Below are 11,395 nucleotides of genomic sequence, written 5' to 3'. Positions count from 1 at the left end.
CGCCATTGGCGGGAAAAGGTAAAAATATTTATGTACTTTGCAATGCGCCAGCCATTCAGTTTTCGCTCAACTTTTTTGGGCACACAGAACTTACACAACGCTTGCAATCTTGAACTTGGCAATTGCTTTTCAAATACATACATACATCAAGGGGTTGTGGCATTGATGAGTTTGTAGTTGTATGCACTAGCAGATAATAAGGGTAGTGATCTTTAGCGTGAAAGCGAGCGCTCTGAGTGATGCAAAAAAAAAAAAAAAAAAAATGTAGGAGCGAGTGATGATCGAACATAAATTTTTGCTTTGAAAATCGACTCGGCTTGCAAACTTTGTAGCATTTTATTAATTAATTTAAATTCATTATAATTTTTGTAATTAAAAGCACTCTGCATTTACATACATACATATATGTATTTAATTTGAATGTGCACGCTATAAAAAATTATGATGTCAATCCAATGAAAAGTAATTTTTTTTTTTCCTATCTTTTCATAAGCGTTATGACCGCTGGCTATTTGCTGCTTTGGCATTTTGCCAGCGTCTAGCATCTATCACTCAGTTTTATTTTTCTTTTAACACTTTTTCATTGAGAGGAGACTGTAGAGATTTTGGTTGAAGCAGCCAGGAGATTCTTTAAAAAGTTTGAAAATTAGCTTACCTTTCGAAGATGGCAGAAAAATTGATGAAAATGTCACTTTATTCTTCCAGCGACATTTGCGAGAAAAATTATGGCAGAAATAGAACACTGAATTCGGATACTATGGCGTCGATAACGGCGTGTAGAAAGTTTTCATATCTACATAGTTTTGCGCCCACGGTGGCTATCGATTTTAGTGCCTACAGCCGATAGGTATCGAATAAGCAGCGAATATAGTGGCATATATGGCAGTGCTTTGCTTCATCATCTAATTATACATATGTAGCTACAGTGGCGGCAAAAATAATAGACTCGCCTTACTTTGGCTATTATTCCATGGTTTATTTTATGTTTAAAATTTTTTTATAAAAGCTTGGCTAGCTATATAACAAACACCATAAAAAATCCCCTCTTCAAACTTTATAAAAAAATCATAAAAATTCGACAAATTTTCACCAAAATTTTAAACTCTTTATTCAGAATTTTTAGAAAAATGTTTGGTATGCAGTTTTGTAGCCCATTCAAGTTTGGTATAATAAACTGCAAGTTTTAAATGGCTAGAAAATAACGTTGATTTTTGACAATTTTTTTTGACGATGCTAGGCATTCTCTTCCATATAAAAAAATTGTCGAGCACACTTTGTATGGAAAAAAATTCGTGCCACCCTCACCAAAAAAAAACTCTTAAAAATCAACGGTGTTTTGTAGTCAATTGAAACATGCACTTTTCTAAAATTGAATGGGCTACAAACCAGCACACCAACAATTTTTCTAAAAATTCCGAATAAAAAGTTTGAAATTTGGTGAAAATTGGTCGAATTTTTTAAATTTTTGGTAAAATTTTGAAAAGCGGATTTATATGATGTTTGTTGCATAACTACATAGGCTTTTATAAACAGATGTTAAAGATAACATAAACTAAAAAAAATATAGCCAAAATTCTTAAAAGTACGACGAGTCTATTATTTCTGCCGCCAGTGTATGTTAGACGAGTTCAATTTCAATTGGAATGAATCATTTTGACGATAATCTGAAGCTTCATTTATTGTCATTGTGAGTGATAAACATAAAGATAACACAGATATGAAATTAATTAACTCCACGGCAATCAGAAAGTAAATGCTGCCGAATATTGCATTACATAACACATGAATATTACACATACAAAAAGCGTATTTATTTCCTTGGATTTGGTTTAAAAAACTCAGTTTCGGAAACAAAATTTTTTTTTAGATTTTAACATCAAACTGGCGTTCGATGAGGTTTACCGTTACGAGTTATTAGCGTAAATAAAAGGTGTGCATGCGGCAAAAGAATAGATAGGAATTTCGATAAAAACATCGATAAATTATTCGATTAAAATAGCGGTAGAGATAAAAAATATCTATATCACGATGAAAACGACGTTTAGAGTAGATGACATCATCATTAATAAGTATACAGAAATATAAAAATATCGATATCACTATTAAAAAGTCGATGACAATGATGATATTGACAATAACGACATTGGTTACAATAAAAATTTCGATAACAAGATGTTAACAATAACAGCGATAATAGTAACGATACAAATAAAGGTAAGATAACGACAAATGAGCGGGTAAAACAATTATATATTTTTTTTTTGCTCAGTTCCTCTCCTTTTCGTAGCAGATTTGTTTCGTATCAAATAGCACAGACCATCCCCTGTATGAAGCTTTAAGTAAAAAAAATTTACCAAGCAAATCCAAATGTTTTTTTGTGGCAAAATTAAAAAAGTAACATGCAGTTTTTTTTTTTAACAAAGTATAGTCGGTAATTTTTGCTGTCCAATTTTTACACATTCAATAAAACCAAAGTTAAGAATAAAATGTATTTTTTAATCTAAGAGTTAGCAAAAACTCCCAAAAGGTCCAGAAAAAATTCCGAAAAATGGCCGAAAAGTACCGAAAGACAAACATGACACTTTATAAATGCCAACTTTGACAATTTTTATGGACAAAAACTTTGTTTGCTCGGTCTTTCTCCGTCTTCTAGCTACACAAAAAATTAAATATTGGAATATTTTCTATCGATCTCTGAAAAAAATGTAGCGCCCAATTTGCGACTTTTAACGTAACTTTATATAGTAATAGTATAGAATTTATGGTATTTTTAAGCCGTTTTTAGGGTTAGGTTTGTATGGCAGGTATTGGTATGTGTTAAAATAAACCGGTTACTCCGATTTTTTGGATGATTAGTTATAATATTATTACTAACGTAAGGCCAAAATTTCGGAGTGATATATTTATTCATCGGCCCGCTTTTCACAGCCTTTTTAAGGGCGTTTTTGAGGTTAGGTTTGTATGGGTGGTGTGCTTTAGAATAAATCGATTACGTGGATTTTGGAGTTGATATAGAACGTTAATACAAACATATGGACAAAATTTCGGACTCATATATTCATCGGTGCACTTTTTATGGCATTTTTATAGCGATTTTGAGGTTAGGATTACATATATGAGAGATATGATTTAAAGTAAATCGATTACGCCGTTCTTTCTTGATTTATGCCCATAAATATTGCATGCAGAAAATTTAGGTTCTAAGCCAATTCCCTCCATTTTTTTTCTAAAAAATTTATGGGTCTGTACCACTGTGCAACATATAAACGTACGGGTATTAACATGATTGTTCACACAAATATTCCACGTCAACTTCGAACTCTGCATATAACACATTCCCTTGTACATTAACCGCCAAGTAGATAAAATTCCAGCGGTAAATAGATATGCTATAATTGTACACTTTGCGTGAACAAAGGACACAACCACTTCACTCTCATAATTACCTTAATCTTTCCGAATACGGATTTAGGACGCGTACGCTTTGAATAGTGACACACAGTGCTGCCATTTTTTAAGCAATGCATTGACGTTAGTAGACATCTTGTGAGCAACATAATAGTCATAGCTTAGCAATGCAAAAAAAAGTCAGAGCAGCAAACGCGACGCGTCGCATGGACCATGCGTTCTTCACTTCAAATTCACTTTAGTCTAACTAAATTTACTTTTATATAATAAATTAGTAAAACACCAGCATTTCCAAGCAACCAAACAGCCGCCAACTAACCAACCGGCCAACCAACCAGGCAACTCTCCGCTCCTTTTGTTGTGACTTAATGTTGAGCGAAGACGAAGCCAAAGGATAAGAGCACTCACTAAAGTGAAAATCGATATTCCTTTGGTGTTTCGTGAGTTAACGCCCTTGGCATCGCAAAATGAATGAGGAAATTTTTGTTTGCTGTCTAAAGCTTTTCTAAGGAATTTCATTTCAGTTTAAGTTTCACAATTCAGCCTTTTTGTGTGGTCGGAATCATGCAGCTGTTAAGGGGAGTTTTAATCGCTTCACTTCGACCTCTTCATGAATATTTTTTCTTCAAATTTTTTTAGCGGCCTTTTTTCTACTATAAACTCCTTTTTGTCGCGCACTCATGCACACTGTTGATTTCCAAGAAATGTCCTTTATTATGTTGTCCTTCGTGCAACGCCAATTTTTTTTTTTTCTAACGCGAATTCAGGTCACCTCGTAAATTTTTCATATAGATTTTTATAAAGAGAATAATTAGTTTAATCACTGCCACCGCTAGCTAGCCTTGCGTGCGTGCTAATGTCAGCTTGACTTATGGAAACGAAATAAAATATTTCACAAAGCTAAAAAGATTAGCCGCTGTGGCGTGGAGTATCGCAGCGCAAAAATTGGATTTCGTTATGGGGCTGTGGCGTAAAATGCAAACATACATACATGGGCGTAGCCAGGTAGGGGCAGGGGGGTGCTCGAGTCCCCCCTAACTTTCAAATTTTCCTTATATAAAGCTATGTGTATGCGCCACCCTTTTCTTGCTTCATTTACATACCAACTGTGTTGTTTGCATTTATTACCAAATAACAATTCGTTTGGCAGGCAGGGACTTCCCTGTACTTTTGTTTGCTCTGCACGCGAGTTGGCTCATTTCACACAAAGCTTAAGCTTTTACAATGCCAGTGACAAAATATTTGTGTAGAGTAATGTACAAAGTTATATTTATGCATATCGATGGTTTAAGGATTTCTCACTATGTTTATGCTCACTCCACATCCAGTCGGCGGCATGCTTGCGTTGATCACTACTAAATAATATTAAGGTCAGCGAAAATACGCCTTGTTTATTCGAAGGTTGTGAACCCGATCGAAACTTGTCGCACATGAAATGCCAAGATTTAAAATTTGTTTCCTTCATAAATACCTTTCATGTTTGTATATAAGCATTTATTTGGTGACGGCTTAAACTTGTAGATGGCTTCGTTTGCATACCATAAAGAAAGTTCGACGACGCTACAGAATAATACACAGTTAGAGTGGGAGCAAAATTCGACAGAGAACCAGTGAGCCCTGATAGGACCAGGGATCCTCGGACACAAACCATGTAGGTATCATCGACGACCCGCTGTGTACGTCTTGTTTGGAAGTTGAGTATAGTACAGAGCATTTTCTCTGCAGCTGTGCGACCTTCGCCAGACTGAGTTAGTACATTTTTGGGTGAGCCGATTACCGTGACACGTTAACAATCGATAATTATACCACATAGTTCATAGCCTATCTTTTACGTATTTTTAATTTTTTGGAGTTGTAGCATCATTCACCTGGCGCTTCTAAGTAGACACTCCTCTGATCTTAATCCTTCCGTCATAGTAAGTGCCCAATGACATCAATTCGTTCCCCAAATGGTATTCGACTGCCACTGTCAATGGAAAATTGCTATCATAAGTCTCTACAAATTTTCATCTGCACCCATGCTGATGGCGTAAACCAATGCACAGAAGACACTCGAATTATTTCACAAAGGGAAGGGTTCATAAACGCTTGAACTCAAGACCTTAGCGCTTCTTGAACCGTCAGCATACCAGCACTGGATGTGAGACCAAAAAGTGTTTTTTAGAGTGGTTACAGACGGTTTTGCTGCCTAGTTGAAGCTAAAGCATTTCTCAAGGTTCGACCTGTCGATTGTGTAACTCCTATTGAATTGGGGCTTGGAAATTTCCGCCTTAGTCTGCAGGTGCAACCTGTCTCTTTTAATGTTGAACAGGGCCTTCTTAGCTGTTTGGTTTATGAATACATGTAGTGGTTGTGGGTTCCAAATAATTCTCCAGTAGGGCAAGTTCGCATGCCTTATGTAACGTAGGTGCGTCTTAGCAACTGAGGCCTGTTGACTGAACGTCTAAGCGTGATAAAAGATGGTCCATTCCGACTACTCCACTGCTTCATATTTATGTCATCGTGGGTCTGGCTAGCATTGGATTTATGCACCACCACAGAATATAGGGGCTTCATCTCCAAGTTTTGGCCACCAGTCTTCGACTAAGGCCTTGTATGTTACCCGTCTCTTGGCGGTGAAGCGTCTGTTTATCGAGAAAACTGTTTACTAAAAGTGCCCTGAGTATCGGACCAAAGCTTTTAATTTTTTGTTTGCCTCAATAAAGACGTGGGAAGAAGTACTACTGGCTCGCGAAACTCTTCATAACCTATATTGCAAAACAGTTTCAAAATTTCCCGTGGCGCGAATGCAGATATCTTTTCAGCACACGCTTGTATTGAGAAGTTATTACGATTATTGGATCAGAGAGACAGTCCCTCAGGAGGTAGTTTTTACCGTTTAGTGCAGGGAGTACATCAAGAATCTACACAGTTAATCTTCACCCTACTCCTAGTGGCTCTCGCTTTTCTTGTATCTCTGAGTTTAACATCGGCCGTGTGCCTCAACCCGAACCCGAAATCGAACCCACTATGCTGCGGAGCCTGGAGGAGAAGCAACTGATCTTTCAAGGCTGACTCGGAGTACTTGAGAACTCAAAGCCATCAACACCTTATCAAACAAAAAAAAATCCTCCTACACATTTTCTCTCCAACTCACCTGTATGACAGCGGCATTCTCTTCCGTTTTCACACCATCCATTTCGGTGCGATTACGCATCGCTGCTGCCGCTTTAGCCTCCTGATAGTCGATATCACCCGTCTGTAGCCGTTTCATTTCAGCCAAATTGCTAGTTGCCTGCTCCGTGCTGAAACCATCGGCTACGACTTTCGTCTTCGATTCGGTCTTTGTGCTTCTCTCTTCGAATTTAACGGTATCGACAATTTTACCCGAACCGCCCAAGCCATTGGTGGTGGTAAGTTTGCCATTCGAGACACTAACCAAATCGGCCAATTTGTGATGATCATCATCGGCATCGGGAAATGTAACCAACGGTTCGGCATCGCTGTCGACGAGATTTTCAATGGATGAGCGGATTCTGAAATGAATGGAAAGAAATTAGTTTTTTACAAAGTTACAAAAGTAATAATTGAATTTCGAAAGTGCCTAGTAAAACGGCGTTCACATGCGGCGATTTCAGAGGCGATTGATTAGTTGAATCAAAACTTGGTTGGCTGCGCCTTAACTTCATTGGAAGCGATTAGTTGAAAGGCCATTCACACCAGGCAAGTAAAAGTTGCATATAAAATTGCCCCATATAAACGCCGTATAAGCAGCTCAACGTACTTCTTTTTCAAATTTTCAATGGCATCAGCACTGTTCAGCGCTTTCAATTGTGTGAGATCGTTTATGGATGGTTGATGTGCTGCTGCTGCTGAGATGGCCAAGTTATTGCTGCTGCTGCCCAGTGCACCGCTATTCGTGTTGTTGGCATTGCGGCCAACAAGATCCGTTATTTCAGACATGGAATTTTTCATTTCGCTTAAATCGCGTTGCAGTGCTGCCGTCTTCATTTCGGACGATGATGTCGACGACGAGGAGGTGGACGAAGATGATGAGGATGTAATGTGATGTAAACGTTTCTTTTCAACGCGTGTTGTTGTACTGCTGTTAACGACCTGAAAATGCAGAGAATGGAGAAATATGGAAAAGTTAATTGAAAAGTTATCACGAAAAAAAGGTACATATTTTGATTTTGTTGTCTTTGTTGTATGTAGATAAAGATAAATATTTACAATCTAGGAAAGATAAGGCTAGTGGGCAGCTAGATAAAGCACATAAGCTTGTGTGTAGAGGGCGCTGTTGGCAAGCGTCGAAGAAGTATTCGAATCGAAAGTCAAGGTGCACAGAAAGGATAGATTGACTGTGCAGAATTTGCGAGGTAAATCGAAAAAAAAAATGTTTTGCATGTCTTTCTATGTTTTTTTTTTCTAATTGAGGCTGGCTGCGCATAGAGATATACATTTGCATGTCTAAACAACATCGCAAAGATATTTTCGCAATGAGTCGTTTGCGCTAAAAATACAAAGCGACAATCGCAACAAATAAATATTTTGATTGTACACATTTGGTTTTTTTTTTTTTTGCTTGTTAATTATTTGTAATCATTATTGCAGAGCAGAAATAATTTTTTGTTTGCTTTGGCACGAATGTGCCACACTAGCGACTAAGTAAACGCGCAACGCTCACAAAAGAGAAATTTGGACGAGCGCCAGTGGTGAGCGAACAGACGTAATTACGCTTTTATCAGCGTACTATTCAAATTAAAGTGGAATATAATAAACACTCAAACAAAGGGAAGGCGTTTTCGGGCTGAATTAAAAAAAAAATGAATAGCCGAGTATGTTGGGGTTGGTGGAGGGCAATCGAAAGAGAATAATTTATTTAGTAAATTGAATTCTACAATTGTAGTAGATTTTTGCAGAAAAATAATTTTTCTTCATACAATAAAATATTTGAAATCTCGAATAAAATATGAATGTAACAAATTTGCAGCAAATATTACTGCTTGGTTTAAGTTGTGTACTGGCAGCGTCATCGGACCGTACTTCTTCGAGGACGAGGAAGGAGCTATAGGAGCCGCCAATTCTCAGTGATATGTTGTCAAGATCAAAGTTCATTTTCCCCTGAAATTTAAGATTTTGATCTGAACGAGGCGTGATTTCAACACAAGACTGTGCCCACAGTGCTACTTAACTTAAAAGTTCAATAAAAACAATCGGTGATTTACTTTTCGGGATTATTTTAGGTAATATTTTATTTGTGAATTTTTTTTGAATATCGAGATTCTTCCTGCTATATTTTTCGGGATATTTCGGTATTTTTGAGACTTCAGAATTTTTCATAATTTATTCAGGTATTTATTAATTTATTCAGGTTACTACTTTGGGATTTTCATGACTTCTCGAGACTCCTGTTTATTTTTGAAGGATTTTTCGGGATTATTCCTCCTCGATTTTTCGGGAGCTTTCGCGATTTCATGATTAGTACTTTCTAGACTATTTCGGAATTTTTGGGACTTCTTGGATATACGGTATTTAGTGAAGACATATGTAAATATTAGATATCATATTAAAGGGGCAGGACACACTATATGCTGATACTCAACTCTTGAGACATGACTTGGCTGATATCATATCAGACCAATTCGACTACACGAAGCCAGATCTCCTCAGCTTTCATTAACTTTGGCATTCGTATAGTACGCAGATGGCCTGATTTTGCACGGTTAACTACTTTTCCTGTACCGTTAAATAGTTTAACAGTGAATTTTAGCGACGGCAACACCAAAATTCACGGCAACCTGATTTTCAATTGTGCCAAATTTCATTATTTCAAATGAAAAACGTTTAACACGGCAATTTTAATAGCCCTTTTTATACGGATATTTATTATTTAGTTTTAATATTCAAAATGCGATTTCCTTTTGAGATTTTTCCATAATTGATGTCATCGAAATAGAATCTATTGAATGAAGCTCACTAGTTCTTAATACTCCTAGCAAATTCTTCAGTTGACATAAAATTTAAACTTCGAAAGAAGCATCAAGCTCAATCGCAAAATTACAGTTAAAGCTGCGCAAATATTTATTTACATTCGGCACACATAATTGAATAAATTACTCTGGCACGACCAGCCGGCTACCAAAACAATTGAACACGTAAAAAAGCCATAAAAACTAAAGAACTATAAAATCCATTATTAGCCCGCAAGCAAGTGAATATGTACAGTCTCGCACAAAATTATTGGTACAGAGAATTTTTCACAATGTATGCAACATTTTTTATTTCAAGTTTTTTCCGTAAATTCTCCATAAAAATATAGTTTACACTAAACCAAAAAAAACATAACAATACAATTTCTGAACTTTGTGCAAAGCTCAGGAAAATTCAATACATTTCCAACTTTCACAGAAAAATTTTGAAAATTTTAGTGCAAATTATGGTGCAAGTTTGAAGTTGCTAAAAATTGCGTTGATTTTTGGCAATTTTTTTTCTAACAGTTTCACGCAATTTTATTTTAAAAATTTTTCAAAAAATCTGATAAGTTGAAAATTTGTTGAATTTGCAGAAATTTTATTTTTATATATTTTGTTGTATTATAAATTAGACTTTTGTAAAAAACTTGCGGAAAAAATTCAAAAAATTTTAAAAATTTTCTATGCCAATAATTTTATGCCGGACTGTACCTAGGCATGTAGCAAATTTTATGCCGGCACGAAAAGCCAAAGTACAAAATAAAAAGAAATAAAATTTAATAATTTATTCATTAAAGAAAAAAAGGAGAAAAGCCAGCAGGCGTTTTTCGCAAAGCTCAACAGCGAATTCCATTTATTGCGCGCAATGGCAGCTGGCAAATAAAATATTTTTATTTTAATGTACTCTAATATTTATACAGTATATACTGCATATGTAAGTTCGCAATAGAACTGTGCGCATAATGATTGCGGTTTAATAATAAATTGCCTACACTCCACACATAATATGTATGTAAATTACCGGCAGGGCGTATACGTAACTAATTGCTCACCGTGCGCCACTTTCTCGTAAAGGCGAAAATAAATAATAAATTTTTAGTTTAAAATTGGCTTGCTGCTTTTGAATTCTTCTTAAAATGTTGCAATCGCGCTTTAAGGAATATTCGCGCAAATGGCTGACTGCCGCCACTTTGTCTTTTTTGGTTGTAAAAACAACTTTTTTTTTTAGTTTTTCATCATTTATTGCATATTTATGTAAATATATGTTTATCTTCTTCAAATCTCGCTATTAGTAATCATTGCTAATTTTGGTCAAGTTGTACGTACAGCGTATGTTTTTTTTTTTTGTAATTTAAATTTGCGAAACTTTTCACTTTTTTCATTTATTTACTTTGCTTAGGCGAAATTTCATTCTTGACGCATATATGTACATATATTATGGATCTTATAGAGACATGCGTCTACACATGAATGTTTGTTAATCACCGGCACATTGTGTCACTCAACGTCTATCCAGTTTTGTCGCCTTTTTAGCTTATGCAGCTTTAGTGAGTGTAGGCGTACGCGGCGTCTAAAAGTCGCTCTTTCACTAATAACATTTAATTTTTATAAGGAAATCTGTTGTCTGGAAACTAATGCTAAAATGAAAAAATTGCCAAATTTTGGTCTTAGCTTACTCAATCTTGAGCGCTTTGACAGCTATCAGCTTAATGCCGGATGAACACTCATCCTTGGTAGGTCGAAGAAAAAATATTACCAGCAGAAAAATGAATGGGATTTCGTGAGAAATTTTAAATGTACTGGTATTTAAGTGAAATTCGCTAAATTAGAAAATTCTGCGGAAAATGAGAATGTTTCAACCCGGCCAATTCGTGCAATCTATTTATTTAGAAAATAAATATTAATTTTGAAGAAGAAACTCGCCTTTGGTTGCTCATTCTAATTATTGCATTATTTTTTTGTTAAAAATAATAATTTTCCTACAAATTCTGAACACTGAATCAACCTTAAATAGCAGTAGTTCCACAAATATC

At 35.8% G+C, this 11,395-nt stretch overlaps 1 protein-coding gene across 1 annotated transcript in view; it reads right to left on the bottom strand.

Annotated features, from left to right (window-relative positions):
• Positions 1 to 6,544: 6,544 nt before the first annotated feature.
• Positions 6,545 to 11,395, bottom strand: part of LOC108367424 (sterile alpha and TIR motif-containing protein 1-like) — a gene marked incomplete at its 3' end in the record, with an annotated part of 64,735 nt that continues 59,884 nt past the window's right edge. The window contains exons 4-5 of the mRNA XM_017622030.1: positions 7,172 to 7,503; positions 6,545 to 6,923 (exon numbers count right to left, since the gene is read on the bottom strand). Of these exons, the coding sequence (XP_017477519.1) occupies positions 6,545 to 6,923; positions 7,172 to 7,503 (711 nt within the window). The remainder of the gene's footprint in view (positions 6,924 to 7,171; positions 7,504 to 11,395) is intronic.

Source organism: Rhagoletis zephyria, unplaced genomic scaffold (genome assembly GCF_001687245.7).
Source record: "Rhagoletis zephyria isolate East Lansing unplaced genomic scaffold, Rhagoletis_zephyria_1.1 Rzeph_scaffold_02679, whole genome shotgun sequence".
Taxonomy (NCBI): Eukaryota; Metazoa; Arthropoda; class Insecta; order Diptera; family Tephritidae; genus Rhagoletis; species Rhagoletis zephyria.
Note: the sequence above shows the minus strand (reverse complement) of the source record. Positions and strands in the feature narration are given on the sequence as shown.